Raw genomic sequence first — 22933 nt, 5'->3', positions numbered from 1 at the left:
CTACTATTCAAAAACAAAAAAAATCAAAAAAAAATCAAAGAAAGCAGCAATGAATGTCATTGCAGCTCATCCTGAGGTCCCGAGTTCACATGCCTTCAAGGGGTTACAGAGCAAAAGTAAAAACACTATTGTGTATTAAGAACCATGCACAGCCATTGAGTTAATTAAATTATTTCATCCATTTAATAGTGAAAACTATAAACCCAATTACTATATCCTTATATCATATAAGGTAAAACAAATTAGTTTCAGCATTTCAGCCAAATGGAATGGTGCATTGTATTTAAAATCAAATGTGCCTCCACAGAAAGAAGTTTATGTTTGATATTAATCCCAAATCAACCATAGGCTTTAACTAAAAAAACATGCATTAAAAGTGAGCTATTCTCTTAATTCTATTCTATTAATGTACGTAAGCATCTACTAAAGTAACTGGTGAAGCACTGTTCACTTTACAGATATATTGTTGAAATTAAACCTTTACCTATCTTCTGCTCTTTTCAATATACCTAAACTGGATTACATGTACAATGAATACCATAAGTTATATTTTTTTGCATTACAATAACATCTCTCATATAAATAATATACACAACCATTTCATATATGGTCTTATATATGGGATAGGTTATTTTGAGCACAAAAAGAGAAATTAGCTGGGCTTAAAATGACATGCAAGGGCAACTAGCCTGGTACTTACCTATGAACCTATTTATGATCCAGAAATACTAGATCCCATATAACTACAAACATTATGGTGTCCACATTTAAATATGCTTCTTACTTTGCTGTCTTCATAATGTGATTGATTATTTATAACCAATATGTCACGCAATAGATTTCAAAACATTAGCCCCTCTCTTCTGGCCCAATCCACTCAATTTTTTGACTAGTGTATAAAGGTGTAATGTTATGTTGTTTTTATACTATGGAAGGATGTGATTCCAGGTACTGGGCAAAAGCTGAACACAAACATGCTCAAGCAGAATTTACTCAGATTGTTCTTGTATACATGAAGCAGAAGAATTTTTTCAGAAACAAGTGCAAGGGGGTTACACCTAAAGAAAATGAGGTGAATGCTAAAAGTGTTTTCATACATAGTTACTAGGCATGATATTAAAGGAAAACACCACCTTAGAACTCAAAAAAACATTTTTTCATTGTATCTTTGTTTTCTGAGCTATTTTAATGCCTCAAATCACTCCAAGTACTTCTTTTACAGTTTTAATATATTTCCCTCAAAATGGTGTATGATGTGGCCTGCCTTGGCAACGTGATCTTGTTTTCTTGCTTTCATTCCTTCTTCTCAGAATACACATCATATCCTCTTTATATGTGTCATGCTAGACATGTGTAAGTAGTGGTGTTTTTTCATGCCATTAAGATAGAATGTCAGGACTGTGAAGCACTATCATCTAAACACACCTTCTGTAACAGAGCTACTTTTATGTTTCCTTGACTGAGCCTCTTTTATGTGTTTGTCAGAGCTTGTTTTATGCTGTTAGCTACTTCCAGCAAAATAAAGTAGGTAAATAGCTAACTTTTGTAATGGGATTTTTGTAGTTCTAAAAGAATTTACAGACCTTCCCCCACACTCTCTTGCTGAGGTATGAAAACTCTCACTGCAGTAAATGATCCTTGCTGTACATTTACACGTGACAAGTAGCAGGACTCCAAACTGTCTGTCTACTACTTCTCAATGCCTTCAGTGGCAAGTTGTTTTTCTCTCTCATGAATGAAGCTTTACTGTTTCTTTAATTATTCCTGTCATGTTCACCCCCTTGTTGTAGTTCATATTTATTTATACTCTGGTAACCAGGAAAGTGAACTGGTCCCAGGACCCTTTTTATCCACAATTCGGGCTACATTGGGAAATATAATAACAAGTAACAAATGTACTTAGCAATGCAAAAAAAAAGTACTGACATAAACACATTGACAAATATTGCATGTACAACACATAGCCAATGTGTGACAGTGAATACGTAAAACATTAATCAACATTTAATAAAATGTATACATTAATAATGCTTAACTGTACTATGTTAAGTTTATTATAAATAAAGAATTGTATGCAACCCAAATTATTCATAGGTTCATAGGTGTGTACTAGGCTAATGGGCCTGGGGCCTTTACAAGCCTAGCCCATAAGATTACCCTAGCATCATACCACCTGACCGTAGTTCCCAGTGCCTCTGTCAAGTAAAGCCACTGGAGTGATCCCTGGGGTGAATTTTCTATTTTCCATCCACTCATCAAGATTTCTCTTGAAGAGGGCCAGTGAGGTGCTCTGCTTGACATGTATGGGAAGTCTATTCCATAGCATGGGCAGTCTCTGGGTTATCAACCTGGCCCTCCAGCATGTTCTGTTGATTGTGGTAATGAGGTTGAGGTCTCTGGAGTATGTAGTGTGAAGGGATTGGGATTTCTTTAGATGTAGCATTTCTAACAGAGCTGGGTCAGACATGGCTTTGTAAGTCAAGCAGAGATCGACCTCTAAGTAGGCGATATGAGACAGAGAATAGTTGGAGTTTTTTTAGTCTGTCCATATAGGACAAATGTTTAAGGCCTAGGATCCTCTTTGTGAGGTACTTTTGCAACCTCTCCAGTTGTTGCAGGTGTTCAGTGAGGTACATGCTAAATGGGGCATTGTACTCAATGATTGGCCTAATGAGGGAAGGGTAGAGGAGACAATGACCTCTTTCTTCCTGGATGCAAAACCCTTAGTAATGAGATGTGCGACATAGAAGGACTATCTAACCACAGTGGCAATGTGGTGGTCAAAAGAGAGGCTGCTGTCAACCTGTGTTCCCAGATCTCTTATAATGCCTTCTGTGTTCAGTGGACTACCATCGATGTGGTAATTCATGGGAACTGGGTTTTTCCCAAAGGGGACGATGACACATTTTTTGGCATTGAGCTTAAGGCCATGGTTCTGACACCATTCGTTGGTCTCAGTCAGGCCTTTCTGTAGGATGTCAACATCATTCGGGGAGTTAATAATAGCTCCCAACTTGCAATCGTCTGTGAACTTTGTCAGCCAGAGTCACTTTGTGTTGGCCTGGACTTCAGAGAAGTAGATACCAAACAGGAGAAGATCCAGGACCAAACCCTGTTGGGCTCCACTCATGACTGGTCAACAGTCTGACTTGGAGTCAGTTATTTTCACACTGTGGGTTCTACCTGTGAGTCAGTTTGCAACCCACCTACTGATATAGGGATTGATGGCTAGCTTAGTGAGTTTTTCTATGATTCCTGAGTGGGGAATGGTATCAAAGACCTTGGCCAGATCAAGGTAGGCCGTATGCATCACCTTGCCTTCATCCACAGCTCTGGTGACTGACTCAAAGAAGATGACCAAGTTGAGCAGGCATGAGTTACCTTTCACAAAACCAAACTGTGTGGGATCCAGAGTTTGGAGATTCCCTATATCCTTGTTTATTAGGTCCATGATGATGTGTTCCATAGCTTTGCATATCAGACTCATCAGGCTAATGGGGAGATAGTTCCCAGGGTCTGTGCTCACTCCTCCTTTGTGGAGAGGGATGACTATAGCAGTGTGTCATTCAGTAGGAACAAAGCCTGAGGTGAGGCTGTAATTAAACATGGCACACAGGTGATGTGCCAGTTCCCTCTGTAGTTCATGTAAAACACAGCCATTGATATTGTCAGGTCCCATAGAAGCTGTATTCTTGGCTTTGGATAGTGCTGCTTTAACCTGTCCAGCAGTAATACTGGGTGCCTGGCAATCTACTGGTATTGTGATTGGTCCCTTGGGGGGGAGTGGTAAAGTTGGCACTGAATCTGTCGGCCAGTAAATTGGCAATATCTGTTGGCTCGGTATAGGAGGTACCATTGTGCAGTAGCTCAGAGCAAATCTGGGTATTGCCGTGGAGATTCTTTACATAACTATAGAAGGCCTTATGGTTGTCTTTACTATCTGCTGCAATTCTGTTTTCATTGCTAGCTTTAGAGGATTTGATGAGGGATCTCAACTTTTTGTTGAAGCTAATAAGGGAGTTTTTCCAGTCTTGGGACTTCACCTTATTCCGCATCAGTTTCCTCCTGCTGTTGTAGAGTTTGTTTATGGCAGGGGACCACCAGATTAGCTTTCTTTTTTGGAGGAGAGCATCTTGGTTCTGTTGAGTATGGCGAGATCCATGCATTTGTGTATGTGTTCGTAAAGTGCATTGGTGTATGATTCGGCAGACATGCAATTGATCTCCATTTGCATGGGTGCTGTGAAGTTAGCCACCTCTGTTTTTAGGAGCCCAAAGTTAGCTTTGGGGAAGTTTTTCATTGTGGTTACCTTTGCGAGGGGGGGTGGGAGGGATGTGGATTTCCAAGGTGATTAGTTTGTGGTCAGATCTAATCAGGAAGGTGTTGACTATTGGTGTGGAGCAACAGTCACCCATGTTAGTAATGACCAGGTCAAGGATGTTGCTACCTCTAGTGGGGGTAAGAACGAACTGGTCCAGGGTATTGGAATTAATGAATTCCAGGAAACATTGAGCAAGTGTATTGATATGAGTAGTTTTCTCAGTTAATGGAGGGGTAGTTGAAGTTGCCCAGTATGAGAGTGTTAGGTTGGACCCTAATATTCTCCAGGGTGCTTAGGAACATGGAGTGTGAGTCTTGGGACATGGTTGGGGACCTATAGCAGGCTACAACCTGAATCTCTGTCTTACTCAATGTTAGCTGCACTTGAAGTATCTCAGATGCGTTATGTTGGACTGCTAGTCTGGAGGTGCGTGCATCCTTTATGAATATGGAAACATCACTGCCTTTGGAGCTTTGGTCCAAGTTCTTGGGCCGAAAGGTGTGGAATGAGTTATAGCCTGGTAGTGCAGGGGTGCTTTCTGCTGCCTTGAACCAGGTCTCTGTTATGGCACAAATGTTGATGTTCTCCATTTTAACGAGTGCTTCGAGTGAGTGCATTTTGAGATTTAGACTTCTAGCATTGAGCAGCATGACCCTCAGATTGCATTTGTTTGTAGCTGTTACAGTGGTAATTTGGTCTTTCGAACACAGCCTAAAAAAGGCAATATATGGGTGTCAAGAGCCTTGGCCAGTATCAAGAAGCCCAGGGGTGACAGATGCAGACCATCTCTGGCAAATCATTATGGTCTGTCAGTCATATCATCCCAGGCAGACAGATACTGGATCCCCTTAGAATGACACCAGAAACTTAACCAATTGTTGAAATCAATCATTTTCTGCTTATACTGTGGTAGCATTCTAGGTGATGGTAAGATGCTGCTCAGGGCTAGGGTCATACCCACCTGGGCTACATAATTCGAGAGGTCCTCCATGTCACTTTTCATGTAGTCCAGGGAGGTACGTCTCAGATCATTCACACCCACATGTGCAATGACAGAGTCATACTTGTACCTGTTGTTGAAGGACCTGAGTGTGTGCATTATGTGGCAGATCCTGGCGCCTGACAGGCATTTGACTGTTACTTTCTCCTTCTTCAACCTAGTGAGTGGGACATCAATGTGCCTCACTATTGAGTCACCTATGACTAGTGTGTTGGGCATGCTGTTTTGCCTTAGGGCCTTTGGTTGAGTGGCACACTGTTTGGGAGAGTTATGTGTCTCGTGATTAGTGTTGTGTTGTGGTAGTTGAGTGCATTTCTGCCTTAGAGGTCTCTGCTGTTTGGGTAGATTTTATTGAGAGCCTCCATGAAGGTGGGTGCATGGTTTGTGCTTTTATGTGAAAGCAGTGCTGGTGTGTGTTCTGGAGGGTTATGTGTTCCATGTGGTGTGGTGCAAGTGTTGACCTTCTCCTCTTGACCAGCTATTCTGGTCTTAGCTGTAGAGTGCGTGGCTTCAAATTTGGATATATAAGTGCATCTCTTGCAAGTCTGAGTGTTGGGAGGTAAGAGGAGAGGGTTGTCAGTGCACATGAGGCAGTTGCTACATTGCTTTAGGATGCCCAAATTCACCAGGTTAATAGGAGAATGCACAGGGAACTGACCTTTAGACATGCCTGGAGGGGTGGGCATTAATAATAAGTACTGGAGCTGTTTCCTTGCAGAACGTTTAGTGCTGGTAGCACTTTTGTGTGCTTCAATAACTGCTACAAGAAATCTGGTAAAGTGCTAGACTAATAAGCTAGTAAAAGTGCAGGAGAGAAGAGAACTAGTACATCTAAGTGAAAAATTAAAGAGCAGACTTTGGCACCACTCAGAAGCTTACAAACAGTCCTTGATACAGCAAATCTGTATCTGGACTAGACTAGTTACAGGAAAGGTGGGAAGCAAGCGCAAACATGGGCTTTTAAACCAGAAAGTTGAAAGAGATGGAAAAACTGCCCAAACGGCCAATAAACTACAATTTCTGGGCCAGAAACCACTCATCTTGTGGTAGATAGGCTGCCTAGTGCTTACCACTCCCACTGATAAGCTAGAAGGCTTCCCTTCAACACAGAAAGGCTCGGGGGGCCCAGAAGCTTACAAACAGTCCTGGATGCAGAAAATCTGTATCTGGACTAGACTACTTACAGGAAAGGAAGGAAACAAGCTTAGATTTTTTTTTCTTTTTAGTAAAGTGGAAAGGGAGAAAGGAGAAGCAGAAGATAATTCAAGGTTAAGAAACTAAGTGGGTTGGCCTCCTCAAATGTTCTCTCTGTATTAGGTAGAATGAGCTAATGACACTAGACTGGGAGGAGTGTCACATATCAAATTTACAGTAGTGTTGGTTAACTGAAAAGCCACCAAGTATAAGAACAGGATACCAATAGGGAGTGAGGGTGTGAAAAATCAATTATATGATACACTCCTTGGCAGGAAATCAGAACAAACAAACACAAACAGATGTTTAAAACATGGAGAAAATTTCCAGTTAGTACCTCATACACACTGAAACTAGCTAGAAAAGATTTACAAAGAGTGTGACAGTAAAAACTTTATCTATCAGGCCCTGTGAGGCAGACAATTTTAATACAACCATGCAGATTAGTTTATAGCTATAAAATACAGTAAAATGCGTGCAGCAGATAATAAAAGTGCTATAAATAACTAATAAAAATAATAAAAAAAGATACTTAATGTTATATATCACAGATCAGAGTTTTGCTCAGTGCCCTTCCTCTGATTAGCTCTGTGAGAAATGGCAGAAACACTCACAAGGTAACTTTTTAAGTAACAGAAAGTTGAAACCTGAAACAACTTTAAAAAAAGTTTGAAAGAACCAATGAGGTGCCTACTCCAAGATGTAGTCCAGGTAACCTCAATCAGTCAATGACCATAAACACTTCACTCTCACTGAAATGCAAAATGTTTTTTGCTAAACTAAGAGAGCCTGGAACATGTGCTGAAACACACAGCCTCTACAAACAAACAACTAGGCCCAGAACACAAGTCTGACTATGGACAATGCTACAGCTACTACCTACACCACTTAGGTAGAAAAAAATACAGAAATGTTTATCACAGCAGAAAAGCAGTAGTGAGCCTTTAAATTAAAGATTTAAACAGATAAACGCGCAAGGAGACTCTAGAGAATGCTTTTAACAGTGAAACTAGCTAGAAAAGATTTACAAACAGTGTGACAGTAAAACCTTATTTATCAGGCCCTGTGAGGCAGACAATTTTAATACAACCATGCAGATTAGTTTATAGCTATAAAATACAGTAAAACGTATGCATCAGACAATAAAAGTGCTACACATAACTAGTAAAAATAAGCAAAAAACAGGATACTTAATGTTATATATCACAGATCAGAGTATTGCTCAGTGCCCTCCCTCCGATTAGCTCTGTGTGAAATTGTATACACACACACACACACACACACACACACACACATATAGGATGTGTGTGTGTGTGTGTGTGTGTGTGTGTGTGTGTGTGTGTGTGTGTGTGTGTGTGTGTGTGTGTGTGTGTGTGTGTGTGTGTGTGTGTGTGTGTGTGTGCGAGTGAGTGTATATATACATACACACACTGTGTACTCTTGCATTAAAAACATTAAGAAAAGAAAATCAGAAGTACTTAACTGTGTTTAAATGTACACACACACACACACACACACACACACACACACACACACACACACACACACACACACACACACACACACGTGTACAAAAACAAATGAGTGTGTGTATGTGTGCATGTGTAATGAAGAACTAGATTATATACCTGTGTGTATACTTCAAGTCCTTTAAAGAAAAACAAATCAAAATGGGAATGTTGTAATGCAATTGTCTGACTGTGTGTGTGTGTGTGTGTGTGTGTGTGTGTGTGTGTGTGTGTGTGTGTGTGTGTGTGTGTGTGTACATTTAAACACAGTTAAACACAGTTAAGTACTTCTGATTTTCTTTTCTTAATGTTTTTAATGCAAGAGTACACAGTAAATGTAAGATTAAAGTACATTCAGCTGTATATTATGGTTAACATCAATATACACATTTTCTCTATGGACTACAAAATGCTCGTGTATTCTAACAATCTAAGGACTGACTCAAAGTCAGTGGGAATCTCTTACCATGGATTTGTGTGTACCAGATATGCATTCCCCTCTGGGAGGATGTCACAAAAAAAGCATAAAATACCTTTTTATCAACATTATCAGTGGACCTAGTTAATAGGGTTGCCCCTTGTCTCTCTTCCTGCAGTTCTGTCCTGTGTGTTGGGGGGAGGCTTGAAAATGATAAATGTGTTGATACTTTACAAGAAAAAAATATTTCTGACTTTTCTCTAAATGTCACAGAAATCTCTGATAATACATTTAAGTTATCTTAACATATAAACCATTACAACTAACCAACATTTAAAGCTTAGCAGTACAATACTGTGTTGCTGCTTATGTAAATTTGTCAGAAGAGGTGACAACTGCCTTTAAACCCCTGACTGATCTAATTGCTTTGTTTTGCTATGAAAGGGGACTGTTAAGTTCTCCTAATCACTGAAAAAAATGGCTGGAAAACAGTTCACAGCTTTCTGTCTTTTTTATATCAGCGGCTGTGTTCCTGACATTAAGTGTAAAACCGGCACCACGAGACTCGATAAAAGAAATAAGCTTTATTGGAGAGTTGCTAGTAATACAAAAACTTTCGCCTTCAAGGTTTCCTCAGACAAATGATCTAACTACACAATCAAAGCACTCTTAAATACCATAACTTAAATCATGTGACATTAAAACTTTAATTACTGATAGAACATTTAAAGAGAAAATGTAAAATCATTAATCAATACCATATTTCTAAAAACAATAAATACTATAACTATATAGAATGTTGTAATATAAATAATTTAATTCTCCCATGTATTTCCTTCAGAGTTAGTTTTATAGTAAAAATTATCATTAAGTCATGGGGGTTGGAGGGCTTTAAACCATAATATCCATTTATTCTTTAACATTTTAGTGTGATTTTGTATATCACCACCTCTTTTATTTTCATGTATGTTCTGTAAAATAAAAAAAAATTAAATCATGTGATGTGTCAGTATTTTTAATATGCCTATAAAATGTATTTGTATCCAGTTGTCTCCTTATATCAGAGAGATGCTCACATATCCTATATTTAAATCTATTGTTTTTCCTATATAGAATGCACTAGATTGTGAGCATTTAGACATGTATATAAAGTTTTTTTTGCGTTACAAGTGCCATGACTTCTAAGAATAAATGTCTTATGTGTAACTGGATGTATAAAAGATGCACCAGTATAAATATATTTACAAAATTGACAATTACAGCATTTTTGAGTATGATAACCAAACGTCCAATAACACAAACGTATAATTTGAAAAAGAAGAGGAGGACTTGTGTTCAGCCAGGAGCAAAAAATCTTTAATAGGTTGAGCACTTTCGTCCATAAACAAGTAACAGGACTTCATCAGAACCCATTTTTGGGTGCCACATTTTTGTATTGATATCTTACTAATATATTTCTCCTGTTCCTTATAGCATAATTTGTGTTTAAGATTACTTTTTTGTATCCAAACACTAAATTCTCTGTAGTTATGTCCTTGAAAGCTGGAATATATTTTAATGCAGGGCAGTGTCTCCTAAGTATATTTTGTATTTTGTATGCATTCACATCATATGGTAAAACACAGCTACATTTTGCCATATTTCTATTTTTTTCTAATATTTTTTGCAGTGGTATTCAGAATATGTTTATCAGAGGAAAATGGGGTGTAAATGTTTCCAATTATCCTTTTTTTTTACTTCTGTAATTAACTTCATCACTTCTTTATTATTATTATATCCTCTATCGAAAAAGTAATTAGCCATAGAATTCATTTGTTTATTCATATTATCTATATTAGTATTCAGTTTGGCAACTCCAGTAAGCTGATTTTTAACAATGTTATTAAAAATATGAGGGAGTGAATGCTTTGTTTATGTAAATATGTGTTTGTCTTTACATCTTTTTTTAAAAAAGTGTAGTTTCAATCATCCCATTAGTGCTTTTGAACAACCTGATATCTAACAAATCCGTTTGTGTGAAATGAATCGTATATTTAAAGCATAAAAAAATCTGATGTAGAATGCAAATAATCTATAAATTCATAACTGGTAGTCAAAGATCCATTCCATAGTAAAATAGGTCATCCACAAAACATCCACAAAACATCTCTACAACACTATATTATTCAAGTATTTGTTATTAATGTTATTAAAAATAAACTTCAGTTCCCAGTTATTTACCATTAGCATAACTGTTAGCCATGGGCGTACCCATGGCTACTCCCTTATATTGTTTTTCATCAAAAAGAAACACATTATAACATAGGGCCACCTTTGTTAATGCACATATAGCCTCAATTTCAGTGGAAGCAAAAATTGCATAAGATGTAACAAACTCTCTTAAAATTAAATACTTGTTTTATTTGGCATAGATGCGAATAAAACATCAACATCAGGACTTACAAAATAACAATCAGTTAGTTCATTTGTTAGTACAAGACCAGGTATAAAGATACTCTAAAAATTGTGAAGTGTCTTTGACGATCATTGTGGAACCAGACAGTGCTCTTCTGTCAGCCATGTAAAGGGACTGTTTAATAAATGGGTGTTGTTGTTTTTGTTATTATTATTATTTTTATTATTACTATTATTATTTCAGGCACAGGCATTAATGCCCTTCTAGCCTGACAATACACCAGAACAGTCATTCCCATAAGTGTCCAAGCTGTTCTTAAAAATATCTAAACTAGTGCTTACTTTATAAAGTTTAGTAGTATCTTCCAGACATATTCCCTAGGAGAATCAATTAGTATATCATTTGTTGATATATAATCCTCCTGCACGGGTTGTCCATGATTCTCTACTGCTCCTCTTAGAGAATCCCATGCATTCCTAGAGGTAGTTATGCCCTATATAATTGAACAAGGCTGGGATTCAGAAAATAATCCCTCTTCTCATGTAAACTGCACAGACCACAAGCTGCAGTTTATGCAAATGCAGAAAATCCTATTCAGAGACATATTTAGCCATAATGAGGAAGACCTCATTATCAAGTAATTTGCATTACTCTGAATTTGGTGTAATTTCTGTCAGTGCTGAACATCACTTTTTGATGGTAATAACAACTGGTGGCTCATACGTTTCATTGATCGTGGTACCCCCCCCCCCATTCACTTTCTCATGCATACACACACATACACATATACAGTTACTACTCAATCTCACTTATCCATATGCACATAGACACATTCACTCATACACTCACATACACACACACATGAATGCACACATACATACACACACACACACACACACACACACACACACACACACACACACACACACACACTCACACACACACACACACACACACACACACACACACACACACACACACACACACACACACACACATGAGCACGCAAGAGCATACATACACCTTTAATGCACATCTGTCTCTGATTTTACAGAATGTGTCTGGTTTTGTCTCTTATTTTGCCTTGTCCCTCATAAAATGTTTTATTTCATGATAAATTACTCAGAACTACAGTCGTTCAATAATGCCACATTTTAAAGTTTACTGTTTTTTATTGTTTAATAAAAAGGAAGTTGAAGCAAACGCTGTTGTTTTTTTAACCTTTTAAGTGTCTTAGAGCAATATTTAAACTTTCTCCCAGTTGTTGGCAACTCTTGCATGAGGATGTTGAGAAGTATGTCAGCCACCCCATGTACACACATACACTCACTGTACACCGCACCCCCTACTCGATTGTAGTCAGGGACACACTCACCCATACACACACACACACACACACACACACACACACACACACACACACACACACACACACACACACACACACACACACACACACCTATTCTAAGAATTATCTAACTAATCCACCTACTGCAACCACCAAGGCAGAGACACAAACACACAGAAACACAGAGACATACACACACACACACACACACGCACACACACGCGCGAACACACACACACACACACACACACACACACACACACACACACACACACACACACACACACACACACACACACACAAACACACACATATATACACATACCCCTCTACTGCTTCTCCACTAAATCTCCCAACATTTATCTGCAAATCTGTCTCTCCCATTGATTATAATGTGGGACCACAGCATTTTGACAGTGTTTGTTAACAAAGCTGACTTGTCTAGACTACACAGCTGAGCGGTTTTCTGAATCACTCAGCTACATATATCCCTTCCCACATGCATTTCTGGGGGAGAGCACTTGGCTAATTAGCCTAGGCCATGCCCCTGGAATACTTCATTAACATTTAGCATGGCCCTTTGTGGTGATTCTACCAAATAAATAGAATCTCTGGGGAGGGCCTATCTATGAATCAGAAAGGGTGGCCACCAGTGCTTGCCCACCCATGTTAGGGTTTATTTTTAGTGGTACCTTTTTCTGAATCCCAGTCAAGATATTCTCTTAAATGTCTACATGAAATACTGCACAGCATCAGATATTTTATTTTTTTATAAGTTAAGCTTTCAGATCTATGGATGACCTTCATATATTTCCATTGTACTCTTACCAGTTTAGTCATGTTAGTTTTCTTATAAGGTTTCCATATTATTATTTCATACTCTAGTTTGGGTCTAATGCATCTTAAAAACAATGATTTCATCATTTCAGATTTACTAACTATAGATTTGTAACTATCATTAACTAATTGGTTGGTATGATCAGATAAACTCCAGTCTGGATCTACCCAGATACTCTTGTCCTTAAATGAATTTACAATTTCAACACTTTGTGTTCTATTAAATATTCACCCCCCACTTTATGTCTCCCAAATTTCACGTCATGTTTTTGGTGTATTTATCAACATATTACTATCCTGTGCTCAGCTAGTTGATTTAGTCAAGTTATTTTTGCTGATGTGCACTATCTATAGCAGATATAATCAGGTTTCCTATGTTCAAGTCATCTGCATACAGACTATAAAGCATCTCATATGAAAATGATAGATACAACCTAATCAAGTAAGGGACTAGGACAGAGTCCTATGGGACACCCTGACTGCTACCTAGAATTTCATCTCTCCAATTGTTGTATGCTACTTGCCAGAACAGATGCAATGGTACTTTATGTTCATGCTGAACTGTTCTCAGGTCATTATTATTAGTTCTGTCTCCCCCTGTGCCTTGATTAGGTCCAGTTTGCATAGTACTTTTAATCATAATCTAATTCAGTTTATAAGACATCTGTTTAGCCATTGAAGAAAGAAATCATTTAGAAAAGGCATCAGAAAAGGGAAAAGTTATAGACATAGTGCAGAAAGATAGGTGTACTGGAATACTGACATCAGACTGGTCACATCTGGGTAATACTGAAGAACTAGTGTTGGTGTAAAGGATGGCCACCAATTGTTGATGTTAACCATGCAGGGCCAGCCTTTGATCAACTAGTGCCTTAGGCAAAAGAGCTCTACAGTGCTTCCACCACCTCTCGGTGCCCCCATCCTGGTCTACCTACAACATCCAGATTACTGGAAAAGCCTAGGCAGCCACCTAGTTGGCCTATGTCTAAGGCCAGCTATGTAACCATGAAATAGATTTGTCATAAAATGGAGTTTTCATATGATAGTTTTCTTCAACCAGATACATTTAGAAAACACTCAACTCACCCATACACACACACCTATTCTACCAACTCACAGGTTTTTCTAATCATAAAGCAATATGTTGTGATGTGTGCCATGAGAAATTCGCAGAAAATAAATGTAGAAATGTAATAATAATCTTTTACAGAAATAATTTGTTCAAAACTGTATCTAGTTTTGCTCAAGATGTGAAAAAAATATTTCCGGAAATTGTATGGTTATATGTATGAATAGTGTAGAGACATTAAACAAGATCATAGAGTATTCCTGCAAAGAACTGAATAGGGAGATGAGGAAATTAAAAAATAAAGACATCATGTATAAAGATGTTACGGTAATGACATGACAGAAAAACAGAGTCTATATCATATTATCGAAGACGTAAAATTTCGAACCCTAAAAAGAGCGAAAATGCCGAAACTCGAACTCCATATTGTGGGGAGCTGCACCCTCCACACCCCCCGCTAAATATATATTCCAACTCCGAGATCACACTACAGTGAGGAAAGGGCAAATATCCCAATCTTCACTGTACTGCAATCTCAAAAACGTAACTTCGAGTTTTCGGCACATTCGCTCTTATGACGTTCGACATTTTCACTTTGCGAAAATGTGATATAGATCCGAAAAACAAGTAATGTGGTAAATGGAAGTAAAGGAGAGTAATAATTCCCTCCTTGTGAATGAAGAATACCATCTCTGCATCAGATTTTTGTAGTATTAACTTAGAAGCAGGCTATAGGAATTTTGTTCTTTTTAACTTAAATAATTTGTATTTTTTATTGTATGTATTTATACTTAATTATGAACTAATTTTCCATTAATTAATTTATTCTCCAAGTGCCTGCTTTCAAGGGTACGATGGAGCTGTCATTGCTCTACCACTTTGAGGAACTAATGCAGGACAAGATGTCAGTCCATCCCACTTTTTTAATGATGTTCATTAAAACTCTTCCCCCATTCTTCTTCTACCCTAACTCAATGCATTGTAGAGTAATGTTACACAGTTGTGTTCCATAACATCTTTATTTTGTCCAGTGCTGTTTTTGTTATTATTATTATTATTAGTAGTATATTATTATTATTATTTATACCCACATTGGCATATACCTTTACAGCTTAGCTTGGAGCACCAGTGTCCATTCTGGGTTACGATGGAGACTGACTCTGGCATAGAGCTGGTCTGGTCTCTCTGCCATGTCTTCCTCCCATCTTCTTACCAGTCCCATGGCTTCAACCTTTGCATGCTGACACAGTTATTCATTATACTCCCTAATAATCTCCTTCTTATGTAATACTTATGCTGGACACGGTATTGTTTGTAAAAAAATGCTTGGAAATGAACAACTCAAACATTTGTGTCCATTTTAAATAAGACATTACAGATGGTACAATTAAATTGTTTTAATTTTTATTATAGCATTAAAATGAGTGGAAGCACATAAGAAAATGTGATACAAAGGTGTCCCAAAAATGGTTTGTCATAGACCATACACTTCTTATAGCTCTGGTCTGCACACCAATAGTTTCTGTCCTATAAATTGGTAAGTTTGTGCATAAAATATGTGGATACTTACTCCTATAGCACTCAACCAATCAGAGAAGAATCTCAACCAAATCAGGGATAAATTCAGAAAAAATCAGGGACAGTCAGGGGACACATAAAATATTTTTACTATTAACTTTAAATATTGAGAGAATAAGAGAATGTTAATTAATATACAGTTCTTAAAGTAAAAAAAAAAAACATATAACTCTAAGTATTATCATTATATACTAAATGTAATTCTAAACCCTTTTTCCAAAAGTCAATAGTTTTGGGAGGGATTAAGAGGGACTGAGATAAAATTTGAGTCAAAATAAAGGACATCCCTGAAAGGTATGCTACTCCAGGTCATTCAATTAAACAGTAACTGAAACAAAACAAAACAAAAACATTTAACTTAGAAACAGGCAAACAGTTTAACTCCCTAATTCCCCTTCAACTGGCAAATTTCTTCAGAGTGTTTCTGTTTTTATAGGTCGTGAAAATAACAAGCAACAACTTAGAAAGTTTCTAAGTGACAACTAGCTGAAACTGCTAAGCACCTGTACAATGGAATACATATGCTTTATTTCAAACAAGTGGGCATTCCATTCAAGCAATGGGTTATTAAGCTCCTTTGAAAAAACAAACACAAAGTTGTACAAATTTCATTCTAAGTAGTTATGCTCAGCTTAGCAAAAAGGGTGACACAGTGGTGCAGTGGATAGCATTGTCACCTCACAGCAAGTGGTTCTCCTGCCCAGTACCCGGCTGGAGTACATTCTGTCTGCAGTCTGCCTGTCCTCCTTTTGTTCACATGGGTTTTCTCTGGGTGCTTCAGTTTCCTCCACTCCAAACACATGCAGTAGAAGGATTGGACACTCTAAATTGGACATAGGTATGTGCGCGCATGTGTGTGTGATATGTAATAACAAAAATGGCATGGTTATTCACCCACCAGTGGGAACCTTGACTCTAGATGATTGTTTCTGTTGAAGTGACACCCCAACCCCATGTGCAAAAATGGGAAAAGGGGGTTGTGGATGGATGGATGCTCATCCTAACAAAATAAATAAACTGCAGCTCTATCCTACAGTGAAAATTGCAACTAAGCTTTCACTACTGCAGCTATAAAAAAACATGCAAAAGTCTTCTAAAAGACAAATAAAAAGCCTTTAAAAGACTAATATTTAATACAAAAAATATCAGCAATACTAATCCTTTAAGTGGTGCATACTAGCTGCATAAAGTTAAACATAATCCATTTATCTACTAATAACTAATAGTGACATATACAGTTTAAAGTAACTGTATTAGCAGCTTTCAGAAAAATGTACATATTTTGCTGTACCTAGACTATCCAGTGCCCAATACCTTCATATTAATTGCAGGACCTTCAGGTGCAAAAGTTCTTGTTGTTATTCAGAGGGGTGCATGGTTGTACTACCACCCAAGTAACTGAAGCACGGGATGCTTCATTCATTATTATATGGTGTGTATCTGCAGCACTCATTTTGCCAGGTGAGATTCATAAATTGGTTATGAATTGTGCAAAGAAGGTTGTGCTTTGCGTAGTACTAAATCATAGCACTAAATATAGTGACTTTACATTCGGAGACAAAGTGATTCTGTGAAATTTCAGTGCCACAGAACATCTGATAGCATCCAATCATAGTACAAAGTTCATTAACAGGAAGCTTTGCAAATTAGCTCTCTGTTAACAAGCATGACTCAGGAATAACACACTTTCATAAAGCACAGACTAGATATATGCAAAATATTGTGCATTCAGTGACTGGCCTCATGGATGAAGGTATTTTTGTGTGTAGAACAGTATGGGGCCTATAATAGCAGGGACTGTCATGCCACAGAAAATGTAGCATAACAGCTGTTGCCCACACATGAAAATACGTAATAAGCCTGGATTACAGAGGGCTTATACCAGAATGAATGCGCTCCATTATTACAAAAATATTGAAATAAGACACACATATACATCTTTTCACTGGGTTAAGCAGAGTGCAAATGGGCATTCAATAAAATGCAGATGGTAATAACTGCAACACTCCAGGACATGCCATCAGTAATGACAGTCAACAGTGGGGGTCTGTACTGAATATAAAATGATCAGGTGGATGACAGTAAGAGGAAAGTAAGAGTTTCTACATGACTTAGACTGACTGGAGACTTTATAAGAGAGGTGGGTTGTTGCACAATAGGGTATATGACTGAAGATGTGATGGAAGGAGGAGAACTGTCAGTAGCAGTGCACCAGGGAAGTGCATTGCAAGTGAGGGTAGATGGAAGGGGATATATGTGCTGCTTTCATAGCAGTGAACCTTCAAACCACAATATATATACTTGCCAATAGTAACACCCAACACTAGGTCATCAGGTTGATATTTTAAAGTGTAGTGTCTGTTCAATGGCTTATCATGCAGAAGGAATTGGACTTTGCTATGCTGTGCCATGCTGTGCTGTGCTGTGCTATGCCATGCCATTCTGTGCTGTGCTGTGCCATGCTGTGCTGTGTTGTGCCGTACCGTGCCATGCTGTGCTATCCAGAGAACGGTGGAAACAGTCTTCAGGAATCCCACAGGATGGATTTAGTATCTCAGGGATTTTAATCATGTCTCAAAGCATGCTATATTCTCATCTGCTTGCATTTTATTGCATTTTGTCATGTTGTGGTGTGTTGCACAATATCACTGTGTACTGCTTGCATTCACTGAATAATGTACTCCTTGTAACTTCAGTTTTCCAGTTCTTATACACCATTCCCTTTAAGTATCATGTAAATTAATTTCATGATAAAATGAAATGCATTCAGGAATCTCAAAACAAAGTGGCATTGCTCAAAATCAAGTAATAAGCTGAAATGATTTGTTATATGCAGATCCAAAAACAGCTTAGAAGGCACTAAGGGATGTTGATATTTGCTTAATTATTTACTTATTAATTAATCAAGTAAGTCAATCATTCCTTCTCACAGCTTTTTAGCCATGAACCTGGCAATAACAGCAATGATAAATACAACATTTAATGCACTATATAGTTTTGCCATTTCCATGCCCCTGTGATCTGTAATCTCCAGATGTTACTTGTGCCACATATTTAAACTAACTCCTGGCAACTCTGGTAACTAATATGCAATTTCTGCTTTTGTAAGAAGCCTCTCAAGTCATTTCTCTTAAGGATAGATTTTTCCTTGAAGCCTATTTCAAAGGGCAGAAACTACTTCACTTATTTTAGATTCCCTGTATTGCATTTTTTCTGTTTCAGAATAAAGTAATTATATAATAAATAGTAAATGTGTATGTTTTGTGTTGTGGAAATAACCATCAAGCCCTTATATTTTAATAGCTATAGTCTCCACATAATTCCCAAATCATTTAGTAAGTGTATAGTGGCCTAAGAAGAAACCTTAGTTTTTCTTCATGCTATTATATTACCAGGGCATTTATTTAATAGTAGCATTTTTAGCACTGACTGACCAAGAGTTTATTTTGAGGTCTTTACCATTTCTGTTTATAAAATACCTGATGTAAGTTAGGATCACACACTCTCTCTCTCTTTCCCTTTGTTTTCTAAGGAATGAGGTAAACAGAACAAGGATTCCTCAGGATAAAAAGTAAAGTTTAACGTGCATGTTAAATCTGATTTGTCTGTATGTATCAGGGGTTTGCCCTACACTACCACACATGTTCCAATAACATGCTTAAATCAAAATGCACAATTACTGCCACTGGTAGGCATCTTAATCTATATAATCTAATATAGCTTGCCCTATTTTCAGAAGTGATTTCCTACATTGGATTAAATAATTGTTAATTGTTTATTTAGTCAGTTAGTCAAGTTTGTCTCTTCATGACCTCAGTGATTTTAGAACACTCGACTTGTCAGTCTAGCAAGGTGATTTTAGAACACTCAACTTGTCAGTCTAGCAATGCTTACGTTTTTGTAAACCTATATTGATACTGCTTAGCCACTGCTAGCAAATTCTTGTTTTGTCTTTGATTTTTTTCCAAAAATCATTGCCTTTTCCAATAAATTCCATTTTTATATTACATGACCAAAGTATTTCTGTTTTAGTTTTGCTATTAGAGTTTTCAAAAAAACAGCTTGGATTTATTTCTTTAACTATTGTCTGAATTGATAGGCTTATATTCCATTGAATTCTCAGAAATCTCCTTCAACACTACATATCAAAACCATTTTTCCAGTGCACAGTATCACTTGTAGCTCATTTCTCACAGCCATATATTACTTGTGGAGAAATCACAGCTTTCATACATGGACCTGTTTCACTTTACAATCTTAAACACATTTGTGATAGCTTTGCTCCTAAGAAGAGTTTTAATTACATGGCTGCAGCCACAATCTGCAGAATTCTTTAAGCCATGGAAAATAAACGCTGTTACTACCTTCACTTATATTGGCAATGAATTGAAAAGACTAGTCTTAGTTTTTTTTTATTGAGCAGTAAGCCAGCTTTTGTGCTTTCTACTGCCACCTTTATCAACTAGATCCCTAATTCCTCCCCACTGTCAACCATCAGAGTGGTACCATCTTCGTATCTGAGGTTTTTAATATTTCTCCCACCACAAGATTTTGATTCTAGCATCAGATTACTCTAACCCAGCATTTCAATAATATGTTCAGTGCATGCATTAAATAAGTATGATGGCAATATACAGTCTTGTCACATTACTGAAATAATCATTTATTCCATATTTGATTCTAACCACTGTTTCTTGGTCTGCACATAGATTCATCAGGCGGCAAATAATACAACCCAATATTTCCTTCTTCATAAGAACATACCATAGACAAAGACTCACTGTCCCTATTTATGTGCACAGTCAAAAGACTTTAGCATAGTCAATAAAGCAGAAGTAAATGTCTTTCTGAAATGCCCTTGCTGTCTCTAGTATCCATCCAATATTATCAAGTTGATTTATTTTGCCTCTACTCTACTACTTCTAAAACCAGCTTGTGTTTCTGCTAGTTCTCAGTCTATATATATTGTTGAACCAACTTGTAGGATCTCAAGCATTACCTTGTTTGCATATGAAACAAATTCAGTTGTTCAATAATCTGTGTACTCTTTAGTATAGCCATTTTTTTGAATGGAATATAAATTATCCTTTTCCAGGCCAATGGCTAGTGTTGGTGGTGTATTATGAGTAGTGTATAACAGCATTATTGTGTTTTTTTTAAACAATTCATTTGGAATTCCATCACTTCCTGGAACCTTATTATTAACAAGTCCATCTAGGGCCCATCTGATTTCACTCTGTAGGATATATGGGTTTATATCAAAAACTATGCCATTGTATGTATCAGTGATGTTAGGGTCCTTCTTATGTAATTTGTCTGTATATTCCTGATACCTCTTCTAAATAAGTCCTGCTAGGACCCTCCCATCTTTGCATTTTATCAAGTTTCTTAATCTTCTTTCAATGTCAAATATTTTGTTGCCACCTCCTGGACAATTTGACAGACTTCTTTCAATGCTTCAAGCACTGTATACGTCGGGTACAATCCCTTATAATCCCTTATACATGTTCTTTATCAACACTATGTATTCAAATGGAATATTTTTCAGCTTGTACCTAGCTGGCCTGAGACACTTTTCCTGTTTTTTATTTTCTTTATTTTTTTATTTTTTGCAATGTAAAACTGACTGTCTGACTGCAGTCATCTCCGAATATTGTTTTTATTGACTGTCTAGAGCCCTTTCATCTTTGCTACAAAGTATATAGTCCATCTGATATCAAAAGTGACCATTTGGTGATATCAATGCATAAAACCATCTCTTAGACAAATAAAGAATGTGTTTGTTACGACTAGTGAATTATAGTGTCAGAATTCCTTTCCTTTTGCCCTGCTTTATTTTGAACACCAGCAGTAAATTTGCCCATTGTTCCACCTCCACTCTGATTACCAACTGTAGCATTACAATCACCTATAAAGGATGAAATATATTTTTGGTGTTATATCCAGATAGTGCTGCAAATCCTCATAATACTGATTAATTCCTTCCTTTTCTGGCATAAACTTGTATCACTGTAATGTTAAATCACTTACCTTGAAGTAATAAGTGATAATTGAAATATACATATGGAAAATGTTGAATATTATTAAATATCTATCACACTTTCTGAAAAGCATTAATTTCTGTTTGTTTGACATTTCAGGTAAATGGTATTTGTGCTTCTGAGGTTTTCCTTGACAATACTGTAAGGTCAAAGCATGTTGTTACACAGACCTGCACAACAAAACAAGGTATGAAAGCACCCTGGCTTTTTCTTCTTGGAGTAACATTAAATATAATTACCATCTTGCAAATACAGGCTTTTGGCCCAAAACTGTTCAGTCTACATTACTGAAAGATATATGACTATCTATGTATACAAAGAATTGTAAAGCTGGTCATATCTGTAACACTAAATCAGTTCACAACCCACCACAATAACACAGTATTGTGCATGTGGAATGTCCACAGTGAAACAATTAATTTAATAGGGTGTTACATTATGCAGCTTGGTACAACCTTAATCTACTGCATGAATATTATCTTACAGACTGCATTTAGTATATTACATAACTGAGTAAATTAGTCACTAATAATGCTGACTTCAATGCCATTTGCAAGAAATGCTATGGAATCTAACATGTGATACACAAAACAAATCTGGACGGTTGTTCAGATTAAGACACACCAACATGCACAGCAGCAAGCCACTCCCTCAGCGTGATGTTTGGATGGAAACACAAAATATAATCATGTCCACTTAAGGATTACCAAAGTTTATAGTGTGTCAGCACTTCCATAAATGAAGTTATTGCTCTATGCACTACTAAAACTCTCACTGAAGAAGCTATGCCATGAAAAACTTTATCCTTTTCAACTGAGACATTAAAGCAATAACTTGTTCCACAATTAATTTATGAAGATAAACTTGCTGACAGTCTTTTAGTTATCTAGGTGAAAAGGTGCAATGGCAAATGAATATGGCATGCAGAACTGCCAAGTCTTTGTATTCTAAAGTAATTTGCTGTTAGTACTATCAGTTATAGGAAGTTAACCAACTGCCTATTACCAGGCCTGCCTTAAAACATGACCTTAAATAAAAAAAAATAAGTTTCTGGCTTTAAGAATTCTGTATAAGTAGTTAGGTTGATCATAGTCAGTGTTACCTCTGTACAATATAGTATAATAACTAACAAGTCAAACACCAGCTGAGATAGTTCATACATTAGCCCACAGGTTCAGTCATCAAACGTATGCCATACTGGAAGCTTAACTGCCATTATCAATT

The 22933-nt window shown here is 37.1% G+C and overlaps 1 protein-coding gene across 2 annotated transcripts in view; it reads left to right on the top strand.

Annotated features, from left to right (window-relative positions):
* KNG1 (kininogen 1) overlaps nt 1–22933 on the top strand; it is a 563217-nt gene that overhangs the window by 101196 nt on the left and 439088 nt on the right. For both annotated transcript variants that reach the window (XM_044070731.1, XM_044070730.1), the window contains exon 3: nt 21809–21896. In XM_044070731.1, the coding sequence (XP_043926666.1) occupies nt 21809–21896 (88 nt within the window). The remainder of the gene's footprint in view (nt 1–21808; nt 21897–22933) is intronic.

This window comes from Protopterus annectens, chromosome 4.part1, assembly GCF_019279795.1.
Source record: "Protopterus annectens isolate FY-2018-M chromosome 4.part1, PAN1.0, whole genome shotgun sequence".
Lineage (NCBI taxonomy): Eukaryota > Metazoa > Chordata > Ceratodontiformes > Protopteridae > Protopterus > Protopterus annectens.
This window is presented reverse-complemented; position numbering and strand designations above follow the sequence as displayed.